The 23,624-nt window shown below is 40.3% G+C and overlaps 1 protein-coding gene across 5 annotated transcripts in view; it reads right to left on the bottom strand.

The window, feature by feature from the left end:
- The window catches only part of LOC147254400 (uncharacterized), a 104,638-nt gene that overhangs the window by 45,255 nt on the left and 35,759 nt on the right, over positions 1–23,624 (bottom strand). For all 5 annotated transcript variants that reach the window (XR_015118157.1, XR_015118156.1, XR_015118155.1 and 2 more), the window contains one exon: positions 17,098–17,149. Coding sequence is in view for 2 of the 5 variants with exons in the window: in XM_086216021.1 (XP_086072147.1) it covers positions 17,098–17,149 (52 nt within the window). In the remaining 3 variants the exon portion in view is untranslated. The remainder of the gene's footprint in view (positions 1–17,097; positions 17,150–23,624) is intronic.

The following is a 23,624-nucleotide window of genomic DNA, read 5'->3' on the forward strand; positions in this document are numbered from 1 at the left end:
CTGTATCCATGCCAATCATATCCTCCAAAAGTATAACAAAATAAGTCGGAGGTGGGGGGGGGGGGGGTGTTTTAAAGTGCCAATTTTATATACATGGCTCCGGCATGATGTGAGAGGGTTTCAAGGTGGAATGATGTGGTGTGGCAGCCATGTTGGAAATTCCTGGAAACAGTATGCACCCCCCCCCCCCCCCCCATCATTCAGCAGAGAGGATGATGTCTAATCAGCACTGTAGATTTTTAAATTAGTTTTCCATCAATTGTTTTGTCTTAAATGGAATAAAATCCTAACTTAAAAGGTGGATACAGCAAAAGTTTGATGTATTTGTCTGAAAAATGACTGAAAAATGTAAGATCTAAAACATGTAGGGGTCTTTCCATTACATTTCCTGGCGTCAGCTGTCCATGGTGCTGAAGGGGAACTTGCAAAACCTTTTTGGTCTCACTTGCCCTTCACTAAATGTCATGAAAGGAAATAAAAATTAAAAAAAAAAAACTTTTATTCAAGACACATTCATCACACTCTCTGGGCTGTTTTGGACTGACAGTGTCTTTAAGAGGAATTAAATGATTATCATTTATTATTTGATCGGGTTTCAAAGACTTAATTTTCATATTTTAAAAGGATTTTCTTTTCTAGGCTTCTATCTATAATTAAAAAACAAACACACTCAGAACCAAAGCAAAGAACACTGTAGAGTTTGCCTTAATAAATACTGAAAGGTGTATTACGGGATGATTGCAAATGTAAAACCAGTCATGTCAGGGAAAGTCTTTCACTGCTGAGCTTAATCAAATGCTAATGGATCTAGAACGTCCATCATCTGTTTACCATCGCTGATGAACCTACAAAAGAACGTGGGTTTACTGTCATGACCAGAGCCACCTGACAGATGGAAATCAGTCAGCCACCACCAGCCCACAGCAGACACAACACGGCCAGAGCCTGTACGGTGCAACTCTGGTAAGAGTAACAAGTGCTGAACTAAAATGAACCTCTTACTGCATTGTCTACTGTAGATACTGAGATACTTTTGAACTTAGCAGCCAAGCTGAACACAGTCGCTATTTACCCGCTATTATCGCTGGTGATTGTGTGTGTGTTGCCATATCTATCAGTTTACTGTTTGCATTTTTTTTTGTGTCTGTACTATGCGGTTCAGGGACTTGTTTTTTTTTTTTTAAACTATGACTGGCAGGCAACTTGAACTTAAGCTTGATAAAACGACAGAAAACGTCACCAATGATGTTGCTTAAATTATCAATTTGCACTGATTAATGCGGAAAGAGTAGTAGCCAATAAGAAACTCCACAACTCGACCACTGACCAATAACACAACTGCCATCACCATCTACTGCTTGATCACCCGGTAAAACTCACAGTCCTTCCCGTCCAGCTGAAATCAGATATGTCAACAGTCATGTTGCAGGAATATGACTTTATATGAAATTATCACCTGCCATAAGAAACACTATATTTCAAAGGAATAAAATCGAAGTAGAAGCATCACAAATTTTACACAAGACCTGTTTCCTTGTTGTGATGTCATGAGACACACACGGGAAAAACAGTTGTGCAGGGTCATCTGTTGATTTCAAACACATGTCCTAATATACTTAAAGAAAGAGTGAGATCTTTACTAAAAGATAGTGTCAAGATGCACCATGGGAAATGAAGGATCCATGAGATAGTTTCTTCCATAGAACCAACTAAGAAGTCAGCCATAGAACCTGGATGTGATTGGATGAACCATCTATCAATCACCATCTATTACAGGCTAACCAAACTAAGTTAATCCACAGAACAGAAAAATCTTTTTTTCCATGGGAAAAAGCCTTCAGTGGTAGTTGTTTTTTTTTTTGTTCATTCAAAGTGGAATTGCTCTCCAGTTCATCCTTCAGTCACCACACTTTCAAGCTGACAGTAGTTCCTCACAATGGGAAACCACGTTTGGTGCAGACACAGCCCTGTAATTTAAAGACTGGCAATCCAGCTGCTTGCCAGGCAAGGTTTGTTTTGTGTCTCTATTAAAAGGATTAGGTCAGGACATCTCTATCTCTCTACCCTACTTCATCACCTCGGAAATAATATTTTCCTTAAATAAGTTCCAGAGGAGGGTGGAACGGTGGTACAGTGGTCAGCACTGTCGCCTCACAGCAAGAAGGTTCTGGGTTCAGGTCCCAGCTCGGGCTCGGGATCTTTCTGTGTGGAGTCTCCATGTTCTCCCTGTTCCTGTGTGGGTTCTCTCTGGTACTCCAGCTTCCTCCCACAGTCCAAAGACATCAAGAGGGGACGAGGCTGATTGATACTCTAAATTGACCGTAGGTGTGACTGTGAGTGTGAATGGTTGTCTGTTTCTATGTGTTGGTCCTGTGATGGACTGGTGACCTGTCCAGGGTGAACCCTGTCTCATGACTGAAGGCAGTTGGGATAGGCTCCAGCCCCCCCGTGACCCTTAAAAGGATAAGTGGTAGAAAATGGATGGATGGAAGTTACAGAGGTGCGTAAGTGTGTGGAGGGAGATAGGGAGGCAAGTTGTGTCTCTAATAAGACACTATGCTGGGTACACTGACAGGATTCACTTTTTGATGGCTTCAACTCCGATGCCGTTCTCCTTACTCCTTTCAGAGAAAGCTCCTCCTGTATAGCTGGTAGCTGCAGCCCAGCCCGGACTCTAACGGAGGTGCATAGCTGTATGGAAAGCGGATCAGTAAAATAATATGCGAATGTCTGGCCTGAAACTGTCCTGCTGAACTCTAATACCTGGCTGTGTTTGTCAGTGCAGTCTTTGTTTAGACAAGGAGAGGCGAGCCCTGAGAACAGCAGGCTACTGAGGGCCTGCCAGAGTGTGATATGCTGCAGATAGCATATGGCAGCAAGAACTGGATACAATACAAACAAACAGGGTACACTGGGATGGGCAGGCAGACGATGGGATTACATGGCTGTATACTGTGAGCCTGGTGTAAATTTGGTGGTTAGAAGTGGACTGTATATGTGCTGGATAGTGTGTGCAGTGGACTTTACAATACCAACATGTCAAAACTTTGATCAGTTTGAAAATAGATTGAATTCAAGCTCAGCAGTCTTCTATCCTACGTTACCATAACACGCTGTGTAACATCAGCATCATTTTGTCATGTATGTTTTACTCAAAGCACTTTGAAATCCTTTAGTTTAAAGTAAGACCCATATAAACAAACACGATTCATCATAAAGACTAAAGTAAATGTTCGAGTGTTTTGCTTCCTTGTAAATTCCCATTTAAACATTTTAGTTCAGTGATGTCACCAACGCCTGTTTTGTATCCAACTGCAGCAAATGTGATTTTCTACAGTTCTGATTCGTGTCTCTGTCTAGTTTCTTCAACAGAATAATTGTGATCGGGGTTTGTGGGTATTTAACAAATAAACAAATCAATTTCCCTCCCACTGGTCGGTTAAATTGCTTATCGATTTGATTTTTTTTTCTTCTATTGGATGCATCCTAGGACATTGCACACTCAAATCTGGAGGTACAAGAACAGTTCCCTCTAAGGTACATTCGTTCTCTCAAAAGTACATAATTTGGGTTTCAAAACATTCAAAAGGGTACACAGTGGCACCTTTATCTTTAAGTACAGGAACATACTAAGATTTTGTCAATATTTTTCAACTGATTTCAGTGGATAGCCAATACTTATATCAATATTATCAGTGTACAAACATTTATATGACATCCACATTGTGTACGCATTGAGAAACAAATGTAATGATTTTGAATAAAAAAAAAAAGGTTTTATTAATCTTATAACAGGTCATGAGCAACTGCACAAAACTATGCTGATAAAATCAGCAATGGGACCAATAACAATTCGTCCATCCATCCATCCATTTAGCTATACCGCTTATACGTTAAGGGTCGGGTGGGGGGCGGGGCTGGAGCCTATCTCAGCTGAGGTGGGTTCTAATACCTATGTGCATCCCGAGCTCATACTTTACACCCTTCATCCTCTTTGAACTGATGATTAGACCAGGAATGATGGGGGTCAAATACGCAAAAGATTCCATTCATCAGTCATAAAAAGAAGAAGAACATGATCAGGACCTTCCTAACTGTCTTGATGTACTGTTTTGTTGATGGCCATTGCTTTGAAAAAAGAAAACAGTAAAAAAAAGAACAACTCCTAAAGGTACTGTAATCGGAGGTGACCTGTCAACTCACACACTTCATTCTTCATGTGGAAGGAAATCAAATGTTGCCTTCATGACAATGCTAGAGTAGCTGTTTGGAGGTGCTGTCAGGAGCAGGGTTAGTATTAGCGGCAGCTGAAGACTGCTAGATCATAGCCAGAGGAGAGAAAGGCGAGTGAGGTCTGACAAAAAGCAAGAGGCCTAAAGTCAGCCTGGCCCGGGGCGAAAGCTGCACTCCATGGGGACAAGACTGCACTGATCTGAAGCTGAGGTCTCTTGATAAACAATGTGCAAGAAAACACACACACATCCACATATGCGCACACACACAAGCGCACGCGCGCGCGCACACACACACACACAAAACACACACACACGTGGGCAGCACACATGAGCATACATGGAAATTCATGCAGCGCACAATGTGTTTGTGGAGGAGCTGCAGCCACAGGCCTGTTTTACAAAAGGATCCTTTGTTCTAAAGCTGCAACACATACATCCAGTAGAGAGAGAGACACACACACACACACACACACACACAGAAGTACCCCATGCATGGCAGGCAGAGCTGATAGAGGCTGCAGGTTCAAGGCTGAGAGTTGCATCTATTTCATACATCTGTGTTGTCTCACTGGAGTACAGCTATGCTGCATATCATCCTGTACATGCATCTAGTGTTTCATGTCAGGATGTGTGTGAACGCTGAAATAGAGACAGTGAGTGCACGCAGTAAGTGTGTCAGGTCACATTACAGCAGGGTCTGTTACGAGAGCGTCTTTTTTCATGGCAGTATGTTGGTGTGCTTTACTCACAACTACCTTACTTCTCTCACATACACTTCACTTCCTGTGAAAACATTGTACATTGAATCAAAATGCAAATACACACCATTTCTGTTTTCCCTTCTGTTGCAACTGATCATAAAGTGATGCAAAGTTAGGTGTCAAGCAAACAAGACCATCCCTCATCAGTACATTTTGTACCAAAAACTTGGATCCGCTGGGTAATCTGCAAAAAACAGGATGCAGTTTACAGCGCCATATCATCATGTCCAAGATACATTATTACAAATTCAATTATTATTATTATGCTATTCAATTCCAATTTTTACAACATTACCATCTGGGGGTAGATTATCAGTCCTCCCAGTAATGGTGTCCACGTTTGCACTGGAGATTTGATATGAATCAGAATCTTGTTGTTGTTGGGGTTTTTTTTTTTTTAGGGGGGGGGTTGCCAACTAATTTGGCATTGTTTAGTATTTGATAAAGGTCCAATTAAGTTTACTTTTTTTGGATTGATTTTTGTGTTTTCATAGCTCTCAAGACTTTACAATGATGTGACTTGAGATACTTTCATCACTATACACCCCTATTTTGCTTTTGAAATGTATGACATTACCTGGAAATGTGGTTTTACCGTTAAGAATTTTTAAAGCCCTGACACGTGCTTTTAAGTAACAAATGAGAATGTGATTTTTCACGTATGGAGGCCCAGAGTAGCTATATAGAGAATTTGTTGTGAGAGGTGGTATGGTACTGGAGTGAATTACATTGAAAAACGTATTCTGATGATGTAAAATAACTTACAATATAATGCATTCCATTTCAACACTGCAAACTTCAATACTAAACATGAATTTAAATTGAAAAAACGCTGAAAATTTGTGGCCGTGGGTCTTACAAGATTGTGTCTGATGATGTGGCCAGTGATTATATTCCTATATCTACTGAACATGTGTTGAGCGTTTTTAGTGACGTTCAGAGTTATGTTATTGAATCTTTTTTTTTTTATGGTCCCTGAACTCATGATGTTTGAGTCTTGAACTTATTTTATTATTACATACCTGAAGTAATTAAAACCTATGAATGAATTGATTGAAAGGATGGAATGACTTGTGTTTTCTGCATATCCAATAGCAATTCAAACATTCATAGATATGTGGAACATGCAGAGAGACAAACAGATTCCTTTCCCATTCACACCCCAGGCAAAAGTTATATAAAAAAAAAAAAAGTCCAGAAAGAGCGTCAAATGTGAGCAGATGGGGAAAGGAAAACGAGAAAATGGCAGCACTGGGTCAAGGCCCAGACCTAATTGAATAGATGAGATGAAAGGCAGATCAAGCTCACTAAGTGATTTAAGGCCTACAGGGGCAGATGGAGGAGAAAGGAGAGGGACTTTTAATGATTAAAAACATCTACATGACTGCAATTAGAAGATATTAGTACTCTTGTGCACATGCTGGAGCAAGACACTGATCTGTGGATGCTGTATTTCATAAAAGGAGTATGGCATTCATATGTGACGACTCGACTTGGTTTCATTTTTAATGGGCAACTTTCCTAAACATCGAACCTGGTACACAGGCCCACTTATTGTCAGGAACCTTCCTGGATAAGAAGGATCCAATGATGGTTTTGCGACTGATTGTTGAATTTGTCCATGTGTGGCTGTGGTTGCTCTGATGTGTTATTGCTGGACACGAGGATCAGTGTTGTTCAAAAGGTTTGGTTGTCAATCAACAGCTACCATTTGACAAGTGCAGGCCAACTAACACTGAGTCCACTCCGCTCCACGCTCTAGCCTGCCGTCCCACAAGGTTCATTTGGCTGGTTTAAGTGCTCCATACTGCCCTCAGAAGTGGTACACTTCCATCCCACATCATTGGCAGAGGTGGGATTCAGTAGGGTACAGGTACACATGTACAGAACTTTATAAGCAGCCAGCTGTGTTTCAGCTGTACACACAGCAGGCGAACATCTGTCCATTCATCCTTACGTCCATCTGTCCAATTCTTGTTAACGCAATATCTCAGTAAGGCTTCAGGGAATTTCTTTAAAATTGGCTAAAATGTCCACTGGGACTCAAGGATGAATAGAAAAAAATGCTGGTGGTCAAAGGACAAGGACACTTAAGGTCAAACGATATTTCAGGAATGCAAGCACAAACATTCACATCTTTGTGCTTCCCCACTTCCCAGATGCCAGACTGATGCTGCTGCTGGAGGAGGCTGCAGACCTGAAGAGGCTCAAGCTGCCACCCTTAGAATCATTATTAGCGCTGGTAGAATTCAGATTAGCATTCTCAATTTTTTACTAAAATCAACATCAGCATTGCGTTTATACTGTATTTTCTTGTACTTACAGTACATGCTCATAATATGCCGGAGTTGATTGCTTAAGAAACCAGTTGTTGTAACTGATTGTTAGTGTTTGTTTTGTGTCTTAACTCTCCCCGTCCCCCTGTCTCCCCGTCCCCCTGTCTTTCTCTTTGCTTTGTTTTCCCCTTCCATCTTTTTTCACATCCCCTCCTTTCTCTTTCTTTTTGTCACTGTCCCTCTCTTTCCTTATCATATCAGTCTCTTACCCTTTTCTGTCTTTGTCCCTGCCCCCCCCCCTCCCACCAGTCAAAGCAAATGGCCGTTCCCGATGACTCAGTGTTCCTGCCATGTTAAAAGGAAAGCTTTCTTCATAACTGTTGCAGGATGCGCTTGTTCATGGAGAGTTGTTGGGTATAAATTAATTGATTGAGTGAAGTGCCAGACCTGCTTGCAAAGGGAAGTAAGGTAACCTTTGTTGTGACTTGGGGGCATCCAAATAAAACTGATTTGACTTGATTATTCAGTGAGGTTCCACCTGAGGTCACTGGCTAATGGCTACTGACTCAGCACGCAAGAGTTTTCCGAATCTGAACTGTGCACAAAAAAACTTGCAATTCCTGTTTGTTATCCAGCTGAAGATCTGTTCGATGGAAATATTAGTTTCCAGTTCAACAAATATCGTATTAGGAGTGAGTTTTCATGTTTCTGGAGACGAGTTACATGTTTACTATGACAGAAGATTTTCACTGCAATAATCTGAGAATGTCTTAGGGATGTAAAATAGTTGAATATTTCATCTATAATCTGTTGCCCTGGCCAATATTTTCAAATGTTTTAAGATTATTTGTGATTTCTTTGTGAAGAACATCCTGGGAGCAGATTACAAACTTCCCAACAAAAACATTACCAGAACATTGTATGTAATATACTCGCAACGCTTTCACAACAGAAAGTTTCTAGTTGGGAAGCCTGCTTTCATACGTTACTCTAAAGCACAAACTCACACTATTTCATAAGTGAACTTAAGCATCACTTTCAGAGTGATTTGATGAAAGACAGAGCCACTGACAGGCAATAACAATTTGCCCAGATTTACAGGAAGTCACTTTGGCAAACACAGTCTCTAAAGCTTGTTCCGTCCTTATTGATGTCCTCTTTGACGATCGTCACATCAAACTTATGCTGACAAATAAAAAATTCAATAAAAATGTGTCTTCAGAAGATGACAACTGCCAGAACACTGGATTCTTCTACTTGTCTCATCTTTGAAGAAATTTGTGAACCCATTCCCTACTTTCTCTGTTCAATGTACAGCAGCAACAAATCATCAACAGTGTGCAGATAGATTTGTTCAGATAATCACACCATGATGGTCATTGTTCTTGGTGTGGACGACCTTGAAATTAACCAGTTATCAATCAATCATTCCAACTTTTGTGGTATGGCACTTTTTCTACAACTGACTTGTAGCACAATTTGATTCACAAAAGAATCAAGCAGAGATAAAACGTCAGACCTGGCAGCAGCAACATGCACATAATAGTATCAAAGAACAAAAAAAGCAAAACATCATCTCAGACAGAAGTCGTTACAAGAATCACTTCTGTATTCTGCTGTCGACCTGGTTCCTACCTAAAGGAAATTACTAAAATGCATCCCTTGGCAGATGTTGTACTGCTTCAAACCACCACCACCAAAATTCAAACCAACTGTACATACACAAGCACGCTTTGTGCTTTGGAAACAGACACGAATCAAATGTTTGGAGTTTTTATTCCCTGATGGAGTATTAAAATAGCAGAGGTATTGCTGTGAGCTACTACAACTAATAATATAGATGGAGTAATGCATCTGGGAATGGGAGTTGCTGACAATCAAAGACAGAACATTTACAGCAGGACTGTGAGGTAACGCCTCTCTGTCTGACTGTCTAACTCTGTCTACTCCTCCATCTTATTCTCCTGCTGCCCCACCCCATTCACTCGTGCTCCTTCTTGTTCATATTAACACCAGAGAAAACAATCAAAGAAACATGTTAATGAATTTAACTGGATGTTTACATATTCATAATGACGAAGCACAAACGCCGGCATCTTTCGTCTGGTTACCTTATTTGACGTGTTTGCTTTCGTGACCAAACACACACACAAGCATCTTACCTAAATGCATTGAACAAAAGGTTCTCACACACGCACGCACGCACGCGCACACGCACGCGCGCACGCATGCACGCACACACGCACACACACTGCGCCCCTCAGCAGCCAGCACTTTGCCGCATTGTTCTGAGATGTGAGGTCAGACAAACACAGACAGGCCGTAAACAGCAGCATTTAAATATTATTGAGTGATTATCTTTTTGTGGCAGGTTTTAATTTTTGAAATTCAATAGTTATGGCAGCTGTACTGTGTTTAGAGACAGTTTTGAGAGGACATAAGACCTTCTTTTTTGTATATTATCGCCTTCACTAATAGCTATGCAGTGTATTTGCATTCAGTATTTGCTTGGATGTTCTTTTAGCTTTAGCTTCAGGGAACTTTGGTCGAGGGAAAATGGAATATATATATATATATATATATATATATATATATATTTATATATATATAGACACACACACACACACACACACATATATATATATATATATATATATATATATATATATATATATATAGTATTTGTGATTTATATAAGTTGGCTCTCTATCTGTTGCTGTTTTTGTTGCAGTTATGATTTTGGTGCTGTTATTAAACACAATTAAGCAAAAACTACTGGGCCAACTTTTCTCTAAAGTTACTGGAGAGGGAGAGGAACCCATCACATATTGAGGCAGTTCCATTAACCATAATGAAAACAGCAGGTTTTTGCATGGGCGTAGCTCTGCGCTCTCCAAGTGCACGTCTCTCAGCAGGATTTTGCAAAAAACTAGCTGCTCCTTATGGAGGCTGACTGTAAAAGCTGTCATCATACCCATCATTCAAAACAACACTGACATATCCATCCACTTTTTGGGGATAAACTCAATGACTTCCAATAGAAGACTTTACCTACTCTGGTATATCTCTCTGTTTCTGCTGTGGTCAGTGAGGTGGAGCAGAACTGTCAGTCTTAATGGCAGTTGATACTCCTGAATGAGAGTTATAACGTTCTTTCTGGCGGATCATTTGACATGTACATACATCTGACATGCCATCACATCTGGTTCTATTATGTGTTTTGTGATTTTTGTCAGAGAACATTAAAGTTATAAATCAGAATTTTAGTCATTCAGATCCTGCCAGTTAGATGTTCATGGAAACAGAACAATGACTGACAGCTGCTTCATTAGGAATTTGGCTGAATTAGACAACAGTATGTCACAGACAGTCGGAGACAAGCAATACTCCTGAAATTTCTACTCATGAACTTCTCAGGAACTTTCACCCCAGCAATATTCAAGCAAGAACATTTCTAATACTTTTGGAAATATTTCCAGACGTATTCAATAATATTGCATTATGGATTATAATATCAGAGGGAAATGAGAAGTGCTTTGCTGCTTAAAATGCTGCACATTGAAATGAGCAGTAACTTCTGGTTCCAAATTAATTAATTGGACATCATTACAAAATGCTCTAATCAATATACTTAAACTGAGCATTCTAGAGATTAAGAGTCTCCAAAATCCAAGTACTTGGGAGCTGCTGATTGTCCAGTCTTGTCATAAAGGGGGCACTTTTCATGTGATTTTGAGCAAAGGAACTAAGAAGTAACACTGAAAGATAATTCCAGAATGTTTTGGGAAGCCAACACTGACTTAGTTCTACTCGTGTTCTACTCGGGTTTATCCACAAGCCAAAAATAACAAGACAACAGAGGGGAGCTTGTTTTCATGACTCACTGTCCAAATGAAGCAAATTTGAGCACAACTTACAAATCTGTGTGTATGAATTATGAAACCATACATGCATTTGAAAATAGAGCAAGACTGCTGTAACAATTATTTTCATTAGCGACTTGTCCATAGAATGTCAAAACAATAAGAAAGAAATGCATTTCTTGTTCATTCAAAGCCTAAAACCTTTCTTTTTTCCTGTCGTACAGACAGGAAAACAACAAATCCTGATATTTAAGAGTCTGGAAGCAACAAATGTTTGACATTTTGGGAACACTTAACATTACACGAATAATGGTTAGGTTCTGTTTGATTAAATATACAGTAAGATGCCTGAATAAGTATTACTAAAGCACAATTAACCCCGTATTATTGGTTTTTGTGACCCTTACTGTAATATGGAGAGCGTTCTTTTCGACCACCCTAACTCCACCCCAGCCTCCAAGCGGTTTTTTTTTTCCATTCTTCTTTGCTTTAATCTTAATCCTGTAAAGTTAACATGACTAAAATGAATAAGTGGTTATGAGACATGTTAGTTCACTGTTAATTCATAGTTAACTAAGTGTTTTCTAGCCACGGTATATGCTAAAAAAAAATTGCTTAAAAACAGGTAGATTAGTCAAAATACCAAGAGGGGAGTTTTCTTTGGATTGATTGATTGATTGATTGATTGATAGATTGATTGACTGAAGTACAGAATTGCATGTTTCTTACATTTGTCTTAGTTGGCACCAGACAGGCTCTGTCCAGAAGTGATTCGTATACAGTGGTAATATTATGTGCTATTCATTCAAGTATCCCCTGCATTTTAAGACTTCTGTTCAAATGTATAATTGAGGTGAAATGTATTACGTGTATTTATGTTTCCAAGCTACAAGAAGAGAGCTGTTATTTCCAGTCAATCAATGATTCCTTTGCACCAACATTAAGTTGTGCAAAACATAGTTCTATAACTGCAGCTGATCGCGTGTGTTGGTGACTCCCTTTAATTCTTTTGCTGCACTGAAGCAACGTGATCGATGTTTCAAGTCTTGGCAAATACTGTACGTCACTTCTGTCCGCTCGTCACCACAGAATCCACTTTCCCCACAGTTCTGCATGAAAAGTTGGCTTCTTAACTTCCCCTGTTATTAGATTTGACTAGCTCATTTTTCATCTTGACAGCTTCATTAAAGCACCCTGAAAAAGCTGAAAATGTTTATGCGTGTGTATGTGCATGTGTGTGCTCGCATATACAGTCTCCTTCCCTCTTTCCCTTAAGTGTGCTTGTCGCTGTTGCCATTTCAAAGGTGTTTTCTTCTTCTTCTTCCTCTCTCCAAGTTTCTTTCTTCCAAACTCTCTCTCTAAATGTCTGACTCTCTCTTTAAATGTCCGCAGTCTTCAAAGCTTTTGTCCCTCTTTCCTACATCATCCATCTGGCTGTGCTTCATTACCCTTCACTCTTCCCATCGTTCTCTCTACATTTCAACCATCAGCCCTCCATCCTCTCACTCTTTCTTCATCAGCTCCCACCATGATACTTTCTCTGTTTTCTTTTCCACCAGAGAAAGAAAAAAAAAAGGAAAAAACACTCGTCTGGCTGCTGGTTTTGTCTCCAGCCTTCCCAAACCTCTACCTGCTTCGTGATTGGCTAATGGCAGCATCTGCTCTATTGGTATTGGCTGGCTCCAGCAGGTGAGGCATAGCTGTGCCACTTAATCAATGCCCTGCAGAGGGGGAAGCATGTGCCAGACATACAGTGCAGCAGCAGCAGCAGCCGTCAGCATTGGCACCCCTCCATGAGGCTGAACATGGGGATGGCATGACCTTCAGACAACCGGGACCGCAGGAGACACACACACGTACATAAACACACACGCACGCACGCACACACACACACACACACACACACACACACAGGAGGTTTTTTTTCTGCAAATCGCATTCTTTCTCAACATATCTGCAGGCCACGCCCAGAACTCCTCCTTTCCTCTGCGGAGGAGAACGCACAACTTCTCACAATAGGGGCAACGACTGTAAGCATGGCAAGTGGGCATGGTATTACCTTCTGAAGGTCAAGACAAAGCTTGAATAACACACATACACACAGACTGGAGAGGCTTCCATATGCAGTCAACAAAACACTTAGAAATGGGGGGGGGGGTAAAGTTTCAGCAACACAAAACTTCAGGGACACCTGAGCATTGGCTAACAAAGACTGCATTCTTCCATTTTTATGATACTGTGTAATGGTTAAGTCATTTTCATCGCTCCAAAGAATTTTGTATGAAAATTTAGATTGTACATACATCCTCCGCATCTGTAACATACAACAAACTCTGCTTATGTCAGGGTGAGGAGCAGGGATTTTTTTAACAATACATCAAGACAATACCAGATTCAGGGACTATGCAAGGTTTAATATTTTGGGTATTAAACGGGATGATGAAAGACCTGCATAATGAGTAGAAAAATCTCAAAACACATCACTGACAGATGTATTTGGGAACCATTAATTAAAGTGTGAGAGCCATGTTGGACAAATTTATCTCCCAGGGTTGATAATCAGGTGCGACACATGATACTGCCATGATTTGCAGAACTCTTTATTCTAGTTTCCACTTCATTACCAACTCTAATTACCTTTAACACACATGAGAAGCTTATAAAGTGCACTGTTGAAGATGAAAGCAGTGACCTCAAACCTGTTTGGCTTGTGGTTGATAGAGGTTCCTTGTCGTTTTTCCTTCCAACTTCACAACACCCAACTTTTCAAAGTTACCAGATGGCCGTGGTGCATGCTGTCTTCAACCTTTGGGGTTTACACTCAGCATGGCTGAGCTGAGATATGAGGCACAAATATCAAAGATCCTTCAGCAAAGGGGGGTCACAGACAAGTTTGTCTGCCCTCTTATAAAAAGACAAGTGAGAAGCGACAGGGCACGTGATGCGAGACCAGAAGAACCCATGTACTCTTTTTGCAGTGATTTTTTTTTTTAAGAAAGCATGTAAGGCATATAAACAAGTGACAAATGACTTTTTCCGCGTGTCCTGTAGATCTGATCTTACGTCATGTCTTGCACACCTATTAACTCTGACGATTGAAGCTCATTGTAGCTGGATCTAGATATTTAGTCCATTTGGAGATCTGGAATATGTCTGCAACGCATTAATGAGCTGCTCTGCATACATGTTTGAGTCGTGGACACATGCAGTGGTGCTTGAGCGTCGATTTGCCTCTGATTTTCCCTCTAATTTGGTGTTCAGGTGTAAGTTGTATGCCACAAGAGTAAGAAAGGTTCCTCCAGCTGTGGGGGGGATGCAAATGTAACAGCAGGTAGGAGAGAGTGACGTTAACCCCACTAGGGTGGAGAGGTGTGTTTTCTACAACTAATGGTGGCTCCATCATAACCATTCCTCATTAATGTTTGCTGGCTTGGAGCCATCTCACAAAAAAGCAAAAAGAAAGCATTATTCATTTTCTTAAACTCGGGAAGATTAAAAATCACCCTCTACTGTAGGTAAACAGGTTTTCTCTCCATCGCCTTCCCTCCCCATTCCGCCCATCAAACACTCCGACCCTAACCCTTGACTTCCCCTCACTCTCCCGCCCCTTCTCTCTTCTCCCCTCTCATGAGCCCCGTGCAGAGCCAGTGGGCCCCCCACGTCGCAGGCCTATTAACAGGCCTCGCTTTGCTGTAATGATACCGCTCCTTATGTCTGTGCAGCTGCTGCAGTGCTGAATAGAGAGGATAAATCTGGGATCCTCAACATCCGTATCATTGTTTGACTGCCACTATCTGCTGTTGTGTGTGTTCGACAGCAGACCGAAATGTGTTCATTTCACATTTCTGAATATTGCCTGGCATTACTGGTCCATTTTAGGAGATTCTAGCTTCACCTCTCATGAGGAAGGGTGACAAATTTCATATAAATATTATTATGATCATATAACTCATATTTATTCACTTTTTAGAGATGTTAGACACGTCTGGAAGCTATTCTTGAAACTTTTGTCATCGCTTTTCCAAAAATTGTTACATGTAAAAATCTTACAATTGGAATTTCATTCATAACCCTAAAGATAAGATTGGATTTTTATAATCACATATTTATATAATAATATAATCCCTTTGACTGATGAATTTAATCATGAATCCTTTATTTAATAGGGTGGAATGGGTTAGTTAGTGCAGTTAAAAGCATTAACTATCAGTCACATAGAGTGTCAAGTCATCATTTACCAGTGTAGTGTTAACTAGGTGCATAAATTAAGCATGATAATAATACTATACAACAAGATACAAGATATATAAATATATATATATATATATATATATATATATATATATATATTTATTTATTTATTTATTTATTTAATGTCTACTTGATCATCCTATCCCCACAACTAAGTGTAACTTAGTTGAACCTGATTATGCTCATATGCATGCTCGTTGGGAATCTTACTGGACATGAAACACATTGATAAATATGTACAACAATTAAAAATATAACAGCTATTCATTATTAGTATTGGTTTATTAATGGATAAGTCTTATAATTCCAACTAATGTCAACAGCTTATATACATAAATGTGCACAAAAATAAATAGATAGTTTTTTATGAACACATTATTATTGTTAATATTATTATTATTATCATTATGGGACATTTAACTATTGTTAATTAAGAAAGAAAGAAAGAAAGAAAGAAAGAAAGAAAGAAAGAAAGAAAGGAAGAAAGGAAGATAGGTGCTGGACTGATTTTGACTCACTCTTGGGGGAGTGTAAAATGTTTTATAACAATAATAAACAAATCACATGTGTTTTTGGATGTGTGTGTGTGTGTGTGTGTTTATGTGTGTGTGTGTGTGTGTGTGTGTGTGTGTGTGTGTGTGTGTGTGTGTGTGTGTGTGTGTGTGTGTGTACATTAAGTGTCCATGTGCTAGCAGGCAGCTGCTGCAGGGTCCATCAGTCACTTGCTGTATTTATAGAGTGATGACCACAAAATGCTAACAGCTGCATCACACAGGGGCATCAAGTTAGCAGGACACACAGGAACCTGACATGTTTGCCACTGTTTACCAATGCTCAAAATGACTCTCATACCTGTTCAATGTGGGAGACATATGTCCACTCCAGATCTATAGAGGTTCAAGTGTGCCTCACAGATATACTGGAAACTATTTACACAGTTCATTGCGTGAAAAGATAGACTCTGAAATTAGCTTTTATTGCGACATCGATTCGAAAGTCCCTGCATGCTTATCACTTCCCTCCGAACAGTGATAATGATATGTTTCTTTTTCTTAAAAACAGGTAAAGAGAAGAATGTCAGATGATCCTTCCATTCAACCTTACTAGAGTTCATATTAAGCTTGGTACAAACAACTAACTTGAGAATTAAACAGAGATTCATGTGGTTTTGTCCAAATTATGCCATCATCTCTTATCGCTGAGTTGTTATCGAAATTGCAGCTTTCTGCAAACAATACTTTCATTTTCAAGTAATGTACCAACTACTTTGTTACTTAATTATTTGCCTAGAAGATGAAATGTCAGACGTGAGTCACATCCTCTTTACAAATTCCCCAAAGCAAATCTGCAGTGTCCTAAAATGTCTCCTGTTGTCCAACCTATGATCTAAAATCCAAAGATATTCTGTTTACTCCCATGGGCTTGCTAACTGGAGGATCCACAAATATTTGATTCTTGCAATTCAAATTGAATCAAGTTTTTATGCGTGTGTGTGTGTGTGTGTGTGTGTGTGTATGTGTGTGTGTGTATATAGAGTATGTTACATGCTACAATATGCTACAAAAGTGCTGTACAAATGATAGTTAAATGTATAAGATGTGTGAGTCAAATGATGTCAATACTAAAAGCAACAGCGAAGCAACCTCTGACCTCGTGTGGTGCTACTGCTACCAGCTGTGCTGGATACGGTGGCTGAAGTGTCGGTACTTACGGGTTACTGCCAGGAGTCATCTGTAGGCTCCAGGATGCCGTCCTGGCAGCTCCTGAGGACAGAAGGAGATAAAACAGGTTAATATCAACTTAGTTTACAAATCAAACTGGGACAGAGCAGAGTCAGAGGTGGAATGAAACATGGCAAAAGAAATGATACTAAAACTAGCTGGTACCTGGCTGATTCTTTATCATCGACATGGGTTTCTTTGACCTTAAACCAGCAGTGATTATTGATCTTTTGGGTCATTCCTTGTTTTCCTTTAGGTTTCATTTATAGTGTAATATTCTACTGTCTTGTCTTTGGTTGAACTTTGTCCTTGATTTGTTATTTTTTCATCCCTTACTGGGTTGGTTTAACTTCCTACTTTCATGTGCTTCCCTCCTTTTTTTGCTTGGTCAACTGTGACTCCTCAGTTCACCAATATTTGTCATCACCTGATCTGATCAGTCTTTGCCAAATATGACATTCAATATCGTCTTGCAGTATCTATATATTTATTTATTTATTTATAAATTCTCATATTCCTGGCTCTGACTCTGCCTTTTGGTCTCTCCGTCTCATGCGACAGCTGCTTCTTTTCTTCCTGCTGCAAGGTAACATACAGCATCTTTTCCTGTGCCTGCCACTTGGATGGTGGCTCACCAGGCAGAGATGAGGCTGCAGGTTCTACCTGGCCTGCCAAGTGTGTAACAAACAATGTCTGTGATACATAGAGATGCGTCAGCTTACACTAACACAGGACACGCCTGAAAGAATGTAACTATTGTTATAAATCACACTACAAGCCAATCACAATCATTGTTGGATTCTGCCCATATATCAAAATGGATTTCAGGTTGCCTCCCTCGCCAAAGGTCAAGAGAGACAACACTTCTCCTGTAACAAGCCACATTGGAACTTGCCCCAGTGGGAAAAGCACTGTCGCTAATCATTTAAATATGAATCGGCCCTATTCAAAACACTAAAATGTGATTTCAGTTGGTTGATAGTGGATCGGCTATCGGCCAGATGTTACTAATATAGAATTAATTACATTTTCCTCCTTGGTGGCATTAAGATTCTGTTTTCATTAAATTTATTTTTTATTTATTAAAAGTGCCAATCTGTTTTCGGCATCAATGCCATCCCAAGAACAAAAAAGCCTCCAATTATTTCCACACAGTGAGACACACAGATTTTATGTTTGGGAAAAGACAAAGCTGCTGTTCAATTGGAAAATGACTTCAGGTATTTGAATCCGAAAAAAGAAAACATAAGTATATAGCCACACAAATAAGGCGTTCCTGTTAAAGGACTGAGCCAAGCCCTCTCCACTGCTTCCAATGTATAAAAGGAACACAGCCAATTTTTAGGAAATGAGCTTAATGTTCATTATTTCCAGAGACAGGAAAGATACCCTTGTCTCATCTTCGCATTCTTTACCAAGTCCCTTTTGACAGCTGAATGCTAGAGGGTTCAGCAGCAATGAACAGTCAGACGGTTTAAAAAAGACGTCTCAAAAACCATCAACTACAGTTTTTTTCAGACGGTCTTTGCACCAACAGAACTAGAGTTGTGCTTAACATCTGCTGTGAAAGAAAAGATTTATTTTATTGGGTTCCCAGAGCTCCGCCAACAGATGACTGATTACTCAAAGCAGTCACACTTCAAATCATCAACAAACGTATGGCCGAAGTTGACCGAAGTTACAATGAGCCTTTTGAGGCTGTGCCAAATCATTGCACCCAGTCAAGAATGTAGTACCAGTTACGTATGTGATGGAACAATAACATCTTTGATGAAAGTTAACCACAATCCTAGTTCAAGTGAAGATTCAAGGATAAAGATTCTTAGATCATTTGAAGATTACATGGTAAGGCAAGATGTCTCCTTACAAGGAGTGGTGCTTCAAAAACCTGAATTAGCTCTTGGTACGAGTACTTAATGTCTTCTTTCAAGGTGTTATGAACCATATTGGCTTTTGGAAAGCTGCTGTCTGGGCTTCATGCGTGAGAAGCAGGGTGCTGCCGGGAAGGAGCAAGCTGTTAGTCTGGTCTCACCGGGTAAATAAATGTTTTAAAAGACAAATATTATAAATACTCATCTGTTCACTTAGGATGAATGACACTGAGTGGCGTCTCATTTACTCTTAGTGCAGTCTTCTTATTTTTTAATTCAGCGCATGGTCACAGTGCTACTGATGCTAATGGATTTCTTGTCATAGTCAGCTTTTGTGCCGCCTTTAGCAAAAATTATTTACAATGTGTATAAGTGCTTCAATAAGGCGGATTACAAGCACATTGCTGCTGCCTGAAGACTGAAGCCAGCTTCTCTGGCTTCAGTCAGGTGTATCCCGTTAGAGAAACCATACATGCGAGCGCTCAGTCCACTCTGCTTAATTGCCGTTCCTCTAAAAGTTGAGGCTCTTTTAGGTTTACCATGACAAAGAAATAGAAAGAGAGAGGTTCATCCAGAGTTTGCGGTGATGTAACCGGGGACCATGGCTGTGCCGCAGTCAGTTTTGAAGGCGATATCCTCAAACGACCTCGACTGTCTCCCTCCCCCCGCCTCCTCCTCTTTCTCCCTCCCTCCCTCCTCGCTATCTTTTTCTCCTATCCTCATGTTGGATCTGTCCTGCATGTTTTTGCCACAAAAATGTATGCCCTGATAGTTACTAAAATCATCTCTTCTCTCTTATTATTCCACTCTCCTGCTGGCTGCTGGTCCACTCGTCACTGCTGCTGCCCGGCATCCTCTCAGACTGCAGCAACAAGCCACACACGCACATGAGGAGGATAACATCCTCTGTAGACATCAAACCTATTATTTTTGCAGTTTTTGTATCTTTTATTCCACATTTAGTTCCTTTTTATTTTCATTTGTGGATTTGAATGTCACAATAAGTAGCTCAAACAAATTGAACACGGTGGGATTTGTATAGTATTGTAACTTAATGCATTTAATAACATTATATCCCCTGAGGCATATTTAGCTCTACGATATGTTTATGTCCTCTCTTCATCTCCCCCCACTTCCAGCTTTTCATCTGCTCCCCCTCTGCTACCTCTGTCTACTCACCTGTCCATTCACAATTTTTTGTGTCTAGATTTTCAGCAATTGAATCACATAAAATCCAGTTTTAGAGTCTGATGAAACAGAATTTTTCATAGATGAAATCACGAAAACCTCCAAAAGAGCATTTACTGTGTTGTGTAACATCATGCGCGTATCCATATATTTGCATATGCGTGTAGAAGTGTGTGTGTGTGTGTGTGTGTGTGTGTGTGTGTGCGTGCGCGTGTGTGTGTCCATCTCTCTCTCCTCTCTCTCTGACTGATGGAGGGTGGGGTAATCTGCACCCGTTGCCATGACACCAGACAGCCCTTGCTTGGCGAAGGCACGTAGCTTCCTCTCTGCTCTATTTCCCCGGAGCCCTCTGCTCAGGAGTTTGTGTGCATCTGTGTCTGTGTGTGAATCTGGGAGAGTCATATACGATGCATGGGGATAAATGAAAAATAGAACATGGAGGGAACATATACACTGCCTCTATATATGAGTAGGAACAACACCCCACCCCCCCCCCCTTTTTAAATGTAACTTGACATTGTAGATTTGTTGACACTGCAGGTGGAATATTATATGTTGAACTTCATCCATCCATTCATCCAAGTGCACTTGGACACCCTGAACCCATTTAAAGACCCCTGGACTTTCCAAAGCAGATGCATTAACTACCCACCACAAATCTTTTTTTACAAAACAGGTCATTTCCCCTCGTAGACATATTTCATTTTTACTCGACGGAGCTGTTGAGACAACTTGCTCTGAAACCTAGACTATGCAGGGCAGCTGGGACATTTGCGCTGACAACACAGTGTACTGAATCACCTCATACAGTCACATTTAAGAGCATTAAAATAAAATTCATACAGTTATTATACTTTAAAAAAGCTGACATCAGAAAATAAATCATAGCCGATGAAACAGTCGAATCCAAGCATTGCTAAAAATGTATTTTAGTGCTTTGTACACACACATATTTGCCCTAATTTCACTTAATTTAATACATGATATTTAATTCCTCCAGCAAAAAGCTGTTCCCAGACCTGACGCAATTACTTTTCTTAGTCTCAAAAGGCAATCACTGTGTTTAGAAGCACTCTCCTCACAGCTTTCCATGCCAGCTCCTATCCATCCATCTATCTCCAGACTCCAGCCTTGATGAATAATTTAGCAGGCTATATTTCGAGCCATCTGCTTCCCTCTCTCGTACTCCCTCCCTCATTTCTCTTTTTTTTTTCTTTCTCTATTGCGGTTTAGATTCTGCTGCTGTGTCTCGTATGTTGGCCTCTGGTCAATAGTGGCTTTCAACAAGCAAAATTCCAATTAGAAAATGTGCAGAATCACTTACTCACCACTATTATTATGCCTGTTATTTTTTATTTAGTTTTTCTAATTCACCTCTACATAAATGGCCATGCAGAGGTCATTCAGGGACAAAATAGTGTGGATGTGATTTTGGAGTATTAAAGAATCCCACAATTATGATTCCATTTCATTGCTGCTGTTAAAATCTTGTGTTGGACGATGCGGCACTAACACATAATTAAAGCTCTTCACAGAGGCCAGAGAAAGCCTTGACAGCATATATACATCCAAAATCACATCATTAATTGTGATCAGCATCTGCAACAGTGCATGTCAGAGACCAGCAGAGGGCAGCCAAGTCCCTCTCCCCTGTCAGCATAATGAGCCAGAAATCACATGTTCCTCCACCAGCATCGCTTTCATTTTCTGTGTGCAACAATCACGCTGTCTGAGTAATTGATGATGCTCCCATGCTCCCAGCTACACAGCGAGGACGACAATCTAAGTTAAAATGAATGCATAATTACATATAGTAACTGCTTGATTAAACAGAATCTGGTGTCAATAGGTGCAAACAAAAGTAGATGGGCAGTGGACAGAAGCAGCTCCCCCACCAAACAACCCCACGACCACCACCACTTCAATCACACACACACACACACACACACACACACACACACACACACACACACACACACACACACACACACACACACACACACACACACACACACACAACACACACACACTCTCTCCCTCTCTGCACACCCCCACAGAGAAGACAGGGAGCAAGCTGCCTTGCAGATAGACAGGAAGGGTTAATTGGATGAGGAAGATAAACTGAGATGATAACGAAGAGGAGGAATCAATTAATTGGTTACCTTTTTTGCAGTTGTGACCTACGATGTTTCAACATAAATAATCAGGAAGTGTGAATAACAATTGTGTTGCCTATGATAAGAGAGCCAAGCATGAAATCTGTTATGAGTTTTGGCCAAATATGATACATTTAGGGCCCGAAATTTTAGGAAAGTTGAATTTTAAAAGTGCAAATAAATCTTAGCTGAGAGTAAAAACCATTCTTCAATTTGATTTGATGATTAGCAGAACCATATTGTATTTCATTTACAATCCATTTTTCTTAAAAAAAAAAAAAAGAATTCATATGACTTTCAAAAATGAAGAAAATGGAATTGGAAACAAAAATAACTGAAGAAAACAGCCAATGTTTTATCTCCTCAAATAGCATTAAAACCTCATTTAAAATTCTTGTATGTTTTGTCTGAGTCTAATATATTCATACATCTGAGTGGATTTGTTTGCACACATTCATTCTCTCTCTCTCTCTCTCTCTCTCTCTCTCTCTCTCTCTCTCTCTCTCATGTGCCATCAGGTGGATCTCTGGTGGCTGACCCTGCCTATCAGCTGTTCAGTTTAGCTGATAGACTGTCCTGCCGCCTGGCCAGCAATACAGACGGCAGGCTAATTTGCCGTTTGGGATGCGTATGCCCTCATGAAGCAACAGCAGCATTTATCACAAACATCCAAATGGTCTCTGATTCCCCTAGATGTTCACTTTTAGCCTGACCTGCGATGACCCGCTGCATGTATTTATAATCTGCTGTATCCTGCAGCAATTAAACCCCGAGACCGAACTCGGGCATGCCAAAAAACACCACAGTCAGACGAAGTGCAAGCAGAACATGTAAGCTCTGTCCAACTTGTCACCTCGGTAATCAAACTGATGAGCTGCTGGATGCACTCGTAACCCTTTAGAGTCTGTTCCTGCAGACACTTCACAGCACCGATACATTAAACCCTCTGGCTCCTGGTATCCTGTTTCTAAGAACCACAATCCACTCTGGGTCTAGAGAAGGGCGGGGTGGGGGGTATGTGTACGAGTGTATTTGACACAGGAAACAAAATAGCATGTAGTGTGATTTCATGCATGTAGTAGTGCTTACTACAATGACTGTAACACCCTACTCAGTCTTTCACTTGGTGCTTTCACTATCGGTGCAGCTCCCAATCATTGTTCTGATTTTAATGTGCCAGACAGCGAATGTGATGAGACACAGAAGAGAAAGAAAAGAAAGACTGCCGTACCCTGTGAAACAACTGAGAGGTAACCGACAGTGGAAATGAGGAAGGAAAGAAAATGGGGAAGAGGATAAAAG

The sequence above is a fragment of the Aulostomus chinensis genome, chromosome 10, assembly GCF_037954235.1.
Source record: "Aulostomus chinensis isolate RoL2024-O1b breed Wild chromosome 10, RoL_Achi_v1.0, whole genome shotgun sequence".
Classification (NCBI taxonomy): domain Eukaryota; kingdom Metazoa; phylum Chordata; class Actinopteri; order Syngnathiformes; family Aulostomidae; genus Aulostomus; species Aulostomus chinensis.